Source organism: Puma concolor, chromosome E2, assembly GCF_028749965.1.
Source record: "Puma concolor isolate L17-30 chromosome E2, mPumCon1.1.hap2, whole genome shotgun sequence".
Taxonomy (NCBI): Eukaryota; Metazoa; Chordata; class Mammalia; order Carnivora; family Felidae; genus Puma; species Puma concolor.
Genome location: NC_141681.1, coordinates 36,024,885 through 36,039,265, shown reverse-complemented (window position 1 = coordinate 36,039,265; position 14,381 = coordinate 36,024,885). Strand labels below are relative to the sequence as shown.

Here is a 14,381-nt window from a genome sequence, read left to right as displayed (position 1 = left end):
GAATGCCTTAATTTCTCCATGCTTTTTTTTTTTTTTTTAATTTATTCTGAGAGAGAGAGAGTGAGCAGGGGAGGGGGAGAGAGAGAGAGAGTGCCAAGCAGACTCTGTGCTGAGTGATGCCAGGACTCAATCTCACAAGTTGTGAGATCATGGCCTGAGCTGAAACCAAGATTTGGGAGCTTAACTGACTGAGCCACTCAAACACCCCTTCTACTTCATTTTTGGAGGGTAGTTTTAATGCTTTCCTTCCTTCATGGTTTCTAATGCAAAGTCAGCTGTTCATCTTATGGAGGATCCCTTATACTTCATGAAAGAAGTATTTTATTGCTTTAAATGATTAACCTTTGGCTTTGGCTTTTGACAGTTTGTGATGGATGTAGGATCTGAGTCTACTTAGTATCTGTTTTATATATATATATACATATACATATGTACATACATATGTATATATGTACACATACATATATATACATACATATACATTATATATATATACACACACATATATAGTGTGTGTGTGTGTGTGTGTGTGTGTATATATATATATATGTACTATAAGCCTATCTAGATGTGGTAGATTAACGGTTTTCATCAGATTTGGTAAAGTGGTGGCTTTTATTTTTTCAGATATGCTTTATGCCCCTTTCTCTTTCTTCTCTTTGTCTCAGACTACCATTATGAGTATGTTGGTAGTCTGTATAGCATCCAATACATCTTTGAGGCAATGTTCATTTCTTTGCATTCCTTTTTCTTTCCGTACCTCAGACTGGATAAACTCAGTTGACCTATCTTCATTGATTCTAATTTCTGCAGTTGAAATTGCTATTTACATTTAACCCCCATAGTGAATTTTTTGTTTGTTACTATATTTTTCAACTCTCATATTTCTATTTGCTCCTTTTTTTAATATAATTCCTGTCTTTTTATTGATATTTTCTCTTTATTAAGGCATCATTCTCATAGTTTCCTATAATTCTTTCAGCATGATTTCCTTTAGCTTTTTAGTTTTGGTAAAATTTGCCATCTTCACCATTTTTAAGTGTACATTTCAGTAGTGTTCAGTATATTCACATTATTGTGCAACCAATATCTAGAGCTTTATCATCTTGAGAAACTGAAACTCTGTGCTTATTAAATAGCTATTCTGCATTTCTCCCTTAGCCGCTGGCAACTACCATTGTCCTCTCTGTTTCTGTAACTTTGTCTAATCTATATACCTTATAAGGAGAATCCTTTAGTATTTATCTTTTCATAATTGGTCTTTTGCATTGCATACTGTCTTCAGTGTTCATCCATGCTGTGGGGGCGCCTGGGTGGCTCAGTTGGTTAAGCGTCCGACTTCAACTCAGGTCATGATCTCATGGTTTGTGAGTTCGAGCCCTGCGTCGGGCTCTGTGCTGACAGCTCAGAGCCTGGAGCCTGCTTCGGATTCTGTGTCTTGCTCTCTCTCTGCCCCTCCCCTGCTCATGCTCTGTCTCTCTCTGTCTCAAAGATAAATAAAACATTAAAAAAATTTTTTTAAATATTCATCCATGCTGTTGCATTAGTTTTTGTTAACATATTTACAATAGCTGATTTATAATCTTTGTCTAAGAAGTCCAACATCTGGGCTTGTTCAGGGACAGTTTTATTCACTGTTCTTTTTTTCTTTTTCTTTTATTAAGTCATACTTTAGTGTTTCTTTATGTGTCTCATAATTTCTTTGTTGAAATTGAACATATAAAGTGTTGCAATTATATTTAAATAATATAAGACCCTGCCCCCCTCCCACACACACATACCAAAGAATTGTTGTTACTGTTGCTATTTGTTTAGTGATTTTCCTGATCTCATTCTTTTAAAGTCTGTTCTTTCTTGTATGTGGCCGCTGAAGTTGTGCAGTTTCTTTAGTGGTCAGCTAATGATTTTGGGCAGAGATATCCTTAAGTGCTTAAACCCAAAGGTCTTCCACTCTGTCAAAGGCTCTGTGTGTGTTTGTTGAGGCATGCCTTTAACTTTGGGCAGATACTTTACAACTCTGTCGTAGCTAGCACTTCCTGCTTGTACACAGCCTCAGTGTCTGCCATAGGTGAACTTTTAGAACCATTTCTCTTGTCATACTTACAGTCTTGTGTATTTGCATGACCTTCAGTATTCCCTGGAAAACTTCAGAGCTTTTCAAAGGCTCCCATGAGTATCTCATTCCCCAGTTTTTCCTTTTAAATTTTTGATAAGCCTCTTGTTAGCCCCAACTGGTATTGCTGCCTGAGGCAGCTGCAGTGTTGAACAATTGCTACTGGTTGTTTTTGACAGATGCCCGAGGGATAGGGCAGTTCACACATTGTGTTTTCTGAGTCAGATCAAATAAAGATAAATCCTGAGAATAGAGCTCTTCCACGGAACTGCCCAACATGCCAAATACTGACAATTCTCTTGGGAAAGGGCTTTTGGGGAGTTCTAATCCTATTCTGCCCCCTACAGCGGTTGCTAGGTTACTGTATTTCACAGCTATTGTGGTTGTGAGGCTGTTGGTTTTCAAGGCTACCATTAATTTGGGAGAAGAGGATGAGAGTAAAAGCAAGTTAAAATACCACAGAGCTGGCCTTATTTGCTGAGATTCATCAGTTTTTCGTGAATAAACGCTCCACAGATTGTTGCAAATTAATTTCTAGAGTTCAAAAACCTGTTTTGACAATTGTTACTGGTGTTTTCATTGCTTTTAGGGAGGAGCAGATCTTCATAATTCCTTACACTGCCATTCTAGAAGTGCTGTTTCAGACATTTAGTTTTAACTCTGTGCTTAAATGATTTCATCGCTTCTGATCCTTTTATTATGATTAATCTATTGTTTAGATGGAATACTTTTTTCAAGGATTTGTTTGTAGGTAATGTTTTGAGGCCTTTTATATTTACTAATGTGTCTTTGTTGTCTGCACTAATAATCTCCATATGCTTTGTTCACAAAATTTTGAAAATATATCCCACTATATACAAATATATGTGACAAACAAATGTTTATAATAATAAAATACCATAGACTGGGTGGTTTTTAAAAAAACAATAACAAAAACAAAAACCCAGATATTTATTTTCTTAACAGCTCTGGACTCTGGAAGTCCAGGATCAAAGTGTTGGCAGTTTTGATTTCTCCTCAGGTCTCTTTCTCTTTGGTTTACAGACTATTGCCGTCTCACTGTTCCTTACATGGTCTTTTCCCTGTGCCTCTGCTTCCCTGGTCTTTTTGTCTCTCTCTTTTCTTATAAAGGATTCCAGTCATAATGGATTAGGGCCCCACCCTTATGACCTCATTTAATCCTAATTACCTCCTTTAAGACCCTACTTCCAAACACAGTCACATTAAGGGACACAATTCAATGCATAACAAAGAATATACATATAATATAACATGTATGTACCACTGTACTAATATTATGTACATATGTAACAGAATAAATTTTAAAAGAAAATTACATTTTCATTGAAAACAACATATTCTAGTTATATAATTGTTTTTATTTCATGATGTGACTATCAAAGGTTATTCCGGAAATAAAAGTGTCTCTGTCATTTTCTTGTTCACATCTTTGCCTCTATTTAATGATACTTGGCAAAAATCTTTTAAAACTACTCCTTTTACTCCTCATTTTTAATCTGTAAAAACACTTAATCAGGCTTACATGGACTACAGTCCTCTGTAACTACAGTGCAAGCAGGTAGTGAGTGCAACACAACCAGCCCTTGCACACTGTGGAGTTGCCACTCTTCTGGAATATCCCAAAATGTGATATTTGTGCCAAGTGAGGGCATTACTTCCATTCTGTACATTAAGTATTTTAAAAAGTTATTTCCTGGGTAGCTCAGTCGGTTAAGCATACCATTATCTTTGGCCCATATCATTATTTTACGGTCCGTGAGTTTGGGTCCGTGAGTTCGAGCCCTGCATCAGGCTCTGTGCTGACAGCTCAGAGCCTGGAGCCTGCTTCGAGTTCTGTGTGTCTCTCTCTCAGCCCCTACTCTGCTTGTGCGCTACCTTTCTCTCTCTCTCTCTCTCTCTCTCTCTCTCTCTCTCAGAAATAAACATTAAAAAAATAATTTCTTTCTGGTGTTTATGGATAAAGATGTATAGTGTATAAAGATTATATAGGCTAACATTTTCTACTTGCACTTTAGTAGGTCATTATAAACCATCCACTTTTGTGGACATTAGTCTAAACAAAATGTCATCAGTAGTTGGGTAGTGAGTTCATTCATGGGTGTTCATTTGGTATGCTTCATATCTTATATGTGTTACATATATTCTGTATTTTAAAGATTTTAAAAAGATTTTAAGCTAGTCATAATTTTGCTTGAAAATTCTGTAGGTGGTATTTCAATAATAATAGCCTGTCATTTATTATTGTACAAGAGGAGTCTATGGCTTTTTGATGTGTAGTGTTGAGTCTTCCAGAATATTTTCATGATTATTTCTTTAATTATTCTGTATTTTACATTTGTTGAGACCTTTTCTTTAGCTATGCCAATTAGCTATGAATTAGATGTCTTTATTTTTTACATACCTATCCCCTGTATAGTTTTAGTGCCTTTTTCTCCAATATTCTGGACATTTTTTTCAAGTTTGTCCTTACCACTTAATTTCTATAGTATTAATTACGTATAGCTTCCAGGGTTGATTTTAGCTATTTTATTTTACTTTATTTATTTTTACTTTTTGTTGTGGAAAATTTCAACCATAAGAAAATTAAAGTAGTATAATGAATTATGTAAACTCATCATTCATGTTTAACAATTATCTCATGGCCAATCTTGTTTTATCTATTCCTACCCATTCTCCTCCACTGTTTCTATTTGTTTTAAATCAAATTTCAGACGTCATGTCTTTTCATAAGTATTTAGTCTTTATCTCTAAAACATACAGATTTTTTGAAAATATAATTATACTGAAGGTGACAGTTACCTTGTCATCTCTAATGAGTGGAGGTATTCCTGGATTGCCTGTAAACATCTGTAGTTCTTCTCTTGCCAGAAATTATGGCTGAAGAACAATTCTTAGCATACACCCCTCCCCATAGTTTATTCCACCTCTGATTTCATGATCCTAAGAATAAGGTGTCATATCATGGCTATTTCCATAACCAGTCATACTGTGTAGGTAGGAATTGTAGTCCTAGGATGGATGTAGAAGAACCTTTTAAAGAGAGAAAAAACAGCTCTAGCTGTTCTTGAAAACAGCTCCTGTATGTGGATGAGTTGGTCCATGGAAGCCCTGGCTCTAAAGTTGAAAAAAGCAAGAGATTTGATGCTAAAAAGTTCTTTTGTTTTGTTTTTTTTTAAGTTTATTTATTTATGTTTGAGAGAGACAGCATGGGGGGGGGAGGGGCAGAGAGAGGGTGAGAGAGAATCCCAAGCAGGCTCCACACTGTCTTCACAGAGCCCTTTGCAGGGCCTGAACTCATGAAACTGTGAGATCATGACCTGAGCCAAAACCAAGAGTCAGACTCTGAACTGAGTGAGCCACCTGGGCGCCCCTAATGGCTAAAAAGTTCTAACTGTGATTTTTATCTCTCCATGGACTCACCAATTTACCTGAAGATTTCATCTAAATAGTGATTACTAGAAATTCTTTTTAGCTGGCTGTTCATCAGTATTTCTGACACTATTTAAACTCGACATTCTTTTGTGTTTTCCTAAATAAAAGATGGAGGCAAGCAAATTGGGCATTACTGGTTTTCTCTTCTCATAACTATTGCTTTACTAATTTTCCTACTTTCTTTAAACCCCCTTGTCTTTAAATTTTAAGTGGAAAAAATCACTTGGTCAGGTCCCACAGCCATTTCTAAAATTTATCCAGCATGTATGTATTAGATTTAATTAGAGTCATTAAAGAAGAGATTTAAGACTACCTTATTTTCCATACCTTGATTAACAGTTTTCAGATAATTGATAGTAAGATTACTCTGAACCAATTTTATACTGATCACAATTAGTATGATCTTTGAAAAAAGACCTTTTTTAAATAATGTTAAACATTATTAAATCTTGTGAAAACATGAAGAGTAGAACTTTCTGAAAATTGTATTCTAGATAAACAGTGAGTTTCCAATAATGAGTGTTTACCAAATTCACGATTCTCTGTAAAGGGCTTTGAATTAAGACTAACTTATAGATATGTTTAAAAATAAGTAAAGCCTACAAAGGGAATCAGAACCAAGAAAAAGCAGCTTCTGTGGTAAAATTGTGATTGGTAAACATTTTAGTCCATTTACTTCCTTTTTGAATATGTTGTATGTCAACCCTGTTTATATTTATACTAGTCTAGTGTAAATGAAACTAATAACATACTAAAGGTTTACAACAGGTAGAAGGCACAAAGTCCTATGTAGACCTCTCCACAGTGAGTGCCTGTGACTGGGAGCATTTGAACAGTAACCTAAAGAAGATGTTCTCTCATACCCAGTTGTTCAATGTTTTAAGAATCTAATTGATAAATTACATAATTTTCCAATTAAAATATTCTAAGAGATACTGATATTTTGCTCATTTAAAACAAGTTTTGCTTTAAGGCATTTTTAAAAAGTGAATTTTTCCTTGTGCTGTATCAGAATATAGTAGCATGGTAATTTTTACTAGTTTTCTCTTCTTTAGAATTCTCCTTTCAGTTAGAGACTTTATAACCAGATTTTCTGATAATGTTTGAGAAGTATACTAATTATTTTACCTATTCCTGAGAATTTCAAAATACTCTACACATTTTCTTCATATGCCCAAAGCAGTTATGAGGGGATGTGTTACCAAATGAAACCGGTTCTGTAGGATTGGTAACTTATTTATGGCCACAGAGTCACTCATTAATAAATAGATTTAAGAACAGAGCTTGAAAGGGTAATTTTTGCTTCCTTGTACATTTATATATATTCAAAAATTTTGACATTGAACACATTTCTTTTTTCTTTCTTTTTTTTTTTTTTTAAACTATTTAGAATGTGAGGAATGTAAGAATGGTGCTCAGGTTTTAGTGCTATACCCATGTTTTTCAAACTAACTATATTGAGCAGAAATATTGAACTTGCTAACACATCATATGTGTTTTAATTTATACAGCTTTCTGTTGGAACTTTGTATTTAAATGTTTATTGTTCTCTCACAGGTGTTGGATCCTGAACAAAACCATAACTTCACAGATCATTATCTAAATGTGGCCTTTGACCTTTCCCAAGTTCTTTTTATAGCTACTGCCAACACAACTGCTACTATTCCACCTGCCTTGTTGGACAGAATGGAGATCATTCAGGTCCCAGGTACTTGATTCATAAATAAAATCATTATTTGATATTTTTTGCCTTTCTGAACATAACCCTTGAAGTTGTGCTGTGGAGTTTTGAACAAAAAGTTGATTTGCCAGTGGATGATCTTCAGAGTTGTAAGTCTGATATAAACCAGCTTTTATACAGAGGCTCCTGGCTGGCTCAGCTTGTAGAGCACATGACACATAATCTCAGGGTCATGAGTTCAAGCCCCACATTGGGCGTGGAGCCTAGTTAAAAATAAGAAAATGAAAAAATAAAAATTAAACCAGCTTTTATGTAGATTCAAAGTCTAGAACAGCAAAACTTTGTTTGTTTTAATCACGACATAAGATTACGTGTATGTTCTGTAAGATGTCAAGAATAAATTTTGTGTAACAGTTTTAGACTTAGCATTAAACAATGTTTTCCAGTGTCTTGGAAAACAAGACATTCTTCTTTAAAACTGTTTCTAAACTCATACATAAAAATAATTTTAAATAATTTACTTTTTCTAAGTGTACTCTTCTCTTTTTTTTTTTTTTTAATTGTTTACTTATATTTGAGAGAGAGAGCAAGCAGGGGAAAGGCAGAGAGAGAGGGAGACACAGAATCCGAAGCAGGCTCCAGGCTCCAAGCCATCAGCACAGAGCCCGATGTGGGGCTTGAACTCATGAACCATGGGATCATGACCTGAGCTGAAGTCAGACACTTAACTGACTGAGCCACCCAGGCACCCCAATAATTTATTTTTTCAAAATGAGTATCTAAAACCCAAAAATAGATCTTTCCATGATCAATTTAGCTTCCTGTCCATCAGATTTTGAAGTTTTTATTGTTGAAGAAAGTGTAATCATTTATTTTCGTTAAGAGTTAGGTCCTAAAGAGTAGCTGAACTTCTCTTTATAGCATTTGGCCTCACTTTTACATAAAAGCACAGGGTTCTTTTAAATTCTTCTTTTTGGATCTGTCAAGTAGTTACCTTTTTTTTTTTTTACCATGTCTTCTTCACTGGAGTGTGCAAAATAAAGTCCTTCAGTTATTAACACTAAATAAACCCCAGTGTTTTCACCTTCTTTTAATTGCTTAGAAGTATTTTTTTTTTCTAGAAGTGATTGAAATACAAGTGGCTATTTGTTAAAATGAAAATAGAGAAGAATCTAAATATATTTTGATCCTAAATAGAATCTAAATATGTATTTCATAATAATCTGAAACAAATTTTTATTATCAAGTGAATGATAATTGGATTTCTTAGTTATCTGTAAGTGCTGCAAGTTCTAATATTTAGTTTTAAAATATGGTGGAGTAAAAAATTGTGTGCATATTTATAAGACTAAAATAAATAAGTAATGAGATCCAATTGCATGGAAACTCCCAATTAAGGCAGAGAATCCATAAGATACATGATCTGAAGTGAAATCATCAGGACAGCTGCTGCACAAGTAGACACATACGATGCCATTCTTTTCCTGTAGATTCAGTTATCCTATCTCTTACTTTTTGGCATTTTTTACTACCTTTTTCTACTCAAAAGCTGTCTTGGGGCGCCTGGGTGGCGCAGTCGGTTAAGCGTCCGACTTCAGCCAGGTCACGATCTCGCGGTCCGTGAGTTCGAGCCCCGCGTCGGGCTCTGGGCTGATGGCTCGGAGCCTGGAGCCTGTTTCCAATTCTGTGTCTCCCTCTCTCTCTGCCCCTCCCCCGTTCATGCTCTGTCTCTCTCTGTCCCAAAAATAAATAAATGTTAAAAAAAAAAAAAAAAAAATTAAAAAAAAAAAAAAGCTGTCTTATCAGTTCTTTTTTATTTTGCTTATTAAATGGAAAGGGGGCAATTAGTTCAGGGAGAATTTTGTCTTACAGGATTTAAAGGCAAAGTCTATGCTCAGAAGGCCTTTAAATAAATAAGAACATAAAGTCTTTTAACTATATCAATTATATGTATAATTCCAAATGTACAGAGAAAAAAATTTTAGGGAAATGTCTTATTTTTTGTTTTGTTATTAATATTTATAGCCAGCGTTCTGAAAATAGCTCCTTTGCATCTCTTCCCTTGGAACCTATCACTTACTTAATTGAAGTCTTTGTTGTTGTTGCTGTGGTAAATTTTTCCAGTTACGTATCAAATTATGCTAAAGAAAAGAGATGTATTATTTGCCTTTTAAATAATAAAAATTTGCATTTGAGTTAAGGAGATAATTACCTCATAAGATTTGACTGAGATTTTTCCTCTTCTTTGAGAGATGTATTATTTTTTTTTAATTTTATTTTTTATTTTTTAAAACTTACATCCAAATTAGTTAGCATATAGTGAAACAATGATTTCAGGAGTAGATTCTTTAGTGCCCCTTACCCATTTATCCCATCCCACCTCCCATAACCCCTCCCATAACCCTCAGTTTGTTCTCCGTATTTATGAGTCTCTTCTGTTTTGTGCCCCTCCCTGTTTTTATATTATTTTTGTTTCCCTTTCCTTATGTTCATCTGTTTTGTCTCTTAAAGTCCTCATATGAGTGAAGTCATATGATATTTGTCTTTCTCTGACTAATTCTGCTTAGCATAATACCCTCTAGTTCATCCACGTAGTTGCAAATGGCAAGATTTCATTCCTTTTGATTGCCAAGTAATACTCCATTGTATATATATATACCACATCTTCTTTATCCATTCATCCATCGATGGACATTTGGGCACTTTCCATACTTTGGCTATTGTTGATAGTGCTGCTATAAACATGGGGGTGCATGTGTCCCTTCGAAACAGCACACCTGTATCCTGTGGATAAATGCCTAGTAGTGCAATTGCTGAATCATAGGGTAGTTCTATTTTTAGTTTTTTGAGGAACCTCCATACAGTTTTCCAGAGTGGCTGCACCAGCTTGCATTCCCACAGAGAGGTATTATTAATCAAGAGACTTTCAAACCATGCTCAGTAAATGTTTTTTTTTATTTGTTTGTGGACAGAGTTGGAAATATTAATGGTTATTAGCTAGAGATTAAATTTCTTTATTCCGATTATAATTTTAGTTTAAATAACACTTAAATTCAGTCTGAATCGAAGATCCATTGAGTTTGCATTTGATTCATCAAAAAAAAATGTGGCACCGTGGAAGCTGTGTGAATGATTACATTTTGTAATCAAAGGTCACTTTTTTCCCAGGGTATACACAAGAAGAGAAGATCGAGATTGCCCACAGGCACTTGATCCCAAAGCAGCTGGAACAGCATGGGCTGACTCCTCAGCAGATTCAGATCCCACAGGTTACTACTCTTGACATCATCACCAGGTTAGTCAGCCATCCTGAGGCCTCTGTAATGTTTGAGTCTCAAAAGGAGATTATTTTACTGGCAACTCATAGCATCCATTTCTCTCTCCCCATCAGATTCCCAGCAAGCATTACCACAACTTGATTTACATAGAGCTCTGTATTAGGCAGAAATTCATAGGGAAAGCATTTAGAGTATCTTCATAGCTGAGGACTTTAGTTGAGCCAGAATTTCAACTTTTTCACAATAGCAGTGTAAGGGATTAATTTGATAAATTAAGAACCAAAAACAAGGAAAATATTGAGACACCTTATATGCCCCAGGACCTTAAAAGTTAAATTCTCTTAAGAGGTGGGATGCTACTTTCAGATACCTATTTTAAGTTATTCAGATTTTCTTTTCTTCTCTTTGAGAGATTTTAAACATCCTTAGAATTTTCATCTTGGGAATTAACACCAGAACAATAGAGAGGGTGCTTTCCCAAGTTAGCTACCAAGTGCTTAAGCCTGTAGCCAGCAGTACCTAAATTATCTGAATAGAGTATTGCTTCATCTGATTTATAGATTGCATGTTTGAATGGAAAATATACCCTGTTGAGAATTTATATCTGCAACAGCCTCTTACAGTTTTCCTGGCTCAGTGTTACAGATCCATTGCATCATCTGGCAAATTGTGTTGAGCTGCCAAACACTCCTCACGCGGCCCTCTCGCAGTAACTGCTTTTTTTTTAGCAGAAGCAAAGTATCTCTCCATTTTAAACTTTGACTTAGAGTTTGGCCAGTCAGACTGTTTTTTTTGATCTAAGCCAGCCTTCTTATGGAAGTCTATTTGGAAGTCTGTTTAAATTTATACACAAGACTAGATCTGACCTGGGAGTTCCTTTTCATAACTTGTGATTCATGGTGTGGATAATGCCAGGGGAAATAAAATAGGTGATTTATATGCCAAAGTCTTCCAACAATATTATTCCAGATAACACCCCTGATGCCTTTGCGTAACTTTCAACAAGTCACTTAACCTTTTTCCTAGCTTCCCCATCTGTAAAATATGAGTGAAAGAAAAAAAAATATCTGGATCAAAATAATAATGACTTTGAAGAGTAATCATTATTTGTATTTCCCTATTGTTGCTTCGAGAACTATTTCTTTTTTATAAACTTGTTTGCCCAAAACATCAAATGTTAAAAGCTATGGACATTAGGAAATGTCTCTGAGTAGTTTTAATATATTTAAAAACAGCGTAGGTATTTGCTACTCCAAGCAAGTTTTGGCTATTTTTTAGTGAGCTACCAAGCTTAGGATATAGTTTTTCATCTTTTGATGTATTTTTCATCTTTGTGTGTGTCCTAATCTGAGACCCATAATGTTCAGGAGGAGGGGAGGGGATCTCAGATCTCATCTAGTCCTACCTCCCTCCTGGTACAACTAGCCTACTTGAGCTCCTCCAGTGCCAGAGGGCTCACTGCTGTCTACTCTTTGGTAAGTAAATAAATGGTTATAAAATAATCTTTATGTTCTCCTCCCTATATTTTCCTAGTTCTGCCTTAAGCACCTGGAATCTAAGGATAAATTCCTCCCTTGTACAGCCCCTCTGGCATTAAAAAAAAAAGTCAGGTCCACTTCCCATAAATGTTCTCTTTTTCAAGTTAAACATTCCTATTCTCTTTACGCTTCCTCTTGACCCACTTTCAAGACTTTTCACCTTTCTGATTAGTCATCTTCTGGATGATGTCTGTGAAATCAATGTCCCTTTTAAAATTAAACACCCAGAGTGGAACTCAGTATTTCAGACGTAGCCCAAACAATTTGTGGTATAAGACTACTGGTTTTCTTATTTTGATTATATTATTTTATGACTGTATCTGAAGATACAGCTTTCTTAGGTTATTCTCTTGCATATTGCACTTACAGTTACCAAACATCTTCACTTGTTTTTCATACGAATTTCTGAGTTCAGTCTGTCTCATTCTGTATTCATAGGGTTGAATTTTATAAAGCCCAAAGGGAGAGGAGTTTGTAGTTATGTATATTTTGTTGTCGGTCTCAGCTACCATTGCAGCAAATTGATTTTTTTTTATCTTGATTATCTTTAGTTTTATGTCTTCTGGAAATTGGCATAGGTAGCATCTTCATACTCATATCATAGATAAGAAACATCAGCCACTTCTCATTTGATAATGGTCATTCTTCCCTTTCTGGTTTAAAAATACTAAATAGGGATAGTGTGTCTAGTTTCTTTCAATCAGTTGTTAATGTTATATTGTCTCTCCATTAGCTCCTAGCCCGTTATTGTTCTGACCACCTTAAAAAAAAAAAAAGGCAGTATTTCATTTGTATTGCTATGGTTGTCATTATTTCTGGCAGTTTATTCTGAACTTCCTGGTTCCAATTCTACGTGTTCGTGCCATTCCCCGGTAAGCTTCTGCAATCCCTGTTCTTTCATCTTTTGTCCAGACCCTTTAATCTGAGCTCATCAGCTGGTTGTCTAGGAAGCTACATTGGGTTTTTGTTTTTGTTTTTGTTTTTACATGTTGGTTTGTTTAGTTTTAACATGCCTCTCTTTTTTCTTCCTTACTGAAATTATATGCAGTTGTATAATAATGGACTTTATGCTTACCTCTTCCTATCCCTTTGATTCAAGTGAGTTTTATTTTAGAGTGTTTGGCCAAGAGTTTTTGTCTTTTCTCAGAACTTTTGAATTTAAAAAATTTTTTAGTGTTTATTTTATTTTTTTTTAATTTTTAAAAAAACATTTTTATGTTTATTTTTGAGAGAAAGAGACCAAGTGCAAGCGGGGGAAGGGCAGAGAGAGAGACGGAGACACAGAATCTGAAGCAGGCTCCAGGCTCTGTGCTGTCAGCACAGAGCCAGACGCAGGGCTTGAATGCACGAAACCGTGAGATCATGACCTGAGCCAAAGTCAGACACTTAACCGACTGAGCCACCCAGGTCCCCCTATTGTTTTTTGTCTTTAATTTTTTTTTTAATATTTATTTATTTTTCAGAGACAGATAGAGTCAGAGTGCAAGTAGAGGAGGGACAGAGAGAGAAGGAGACACAGAATTCAAAGTAAGCTCCAGGCTCTGAGCAAGCTGTCAGCACAGAGCTCAACACGGGGCTCAAACCCACAAACCATGAGATCCTGACCTGAGCTGAAGTCGGACGCTCAACGACTGAGCCACCCAGGCACCCCAATGTTTATTTATTTTTGAGAGAGGGAGAGAGAGAGAGAGAGAGCAAGCGCGTGAGCAGTGGAAGGGCAGAGAGAGAGGGAGGAGACACAGAATCTGAAGCAGGCTCCAGGCGCTGAGCTGTCAGCGCAGAGCCCAACACTGAGCTCAAACATGAACCGTGAGATCATGACCTGAGCCAAAGTCGGATGCTCAACCAGCTAAGCCACCCAGGTGCCCCTAAACTTTTGAAATTTGCTTCCCTAAAGTTTAGAATATATGTGTGACTGCCTAATCAAATCCAGTTTTTCAGATAAATCTATATTCTCTACCTGATACTATTCAAATCCATCCAGAGTTGGGAGGCCAAAAATGGTTGTGCCAAATAATGTTTTATGCAGTAGCTTATAGAATTTAAATCTAACATAAGTTTTTTAAGACGGCTCTGCTTAACCACATTTAGAATCTTCTTCGCAAATTCACGGTGCTTGTATCAGCATACTTTCTTTCTCTAGAAGTCTCTGAAAATACACTGAATAGAGGTGACTAGTTCAGTTCCTAGTAAACTCTAGATTTCTGTTGGGGCACCTGGATGACTCAGTCGGTTAAGCGTCTGACTCTTGATTTTGGCTCAGGTCATGATCTCCCAGTTCATGAGATCGAGCCCCCCAATAGGGCTCTGCACTGACA

General features: G+C 35.8%; 1 protein-coding gene across 1 annotated transcript in view; it reads left to right on the top strand.

Annotated features, from left to right (window-relative positions):
- The window catches only part of LONP2 (lon peptidase 2, peroxisomal), a 104,710-nt gene that overhangs the window by 48,626 nt on the left and 41,703 nt on the right, over positions 1 to 14,381 (top strand). Inside the window, exons 9-10 of the mRNA XM_025920780.2 lie at positions 7,124 to 7,274; positions 10,416 to 10,542. Coding sequence (XP_025776565.1) covers positions 7,124 to 7,274; positions 10,416 to 10,542 — 278 coding nt within the window. The remainder of the gene's footprint in view (positions 1 to 7,123; positions 7,275 to 10,415; positions 10,543 to 14,381) is intronic.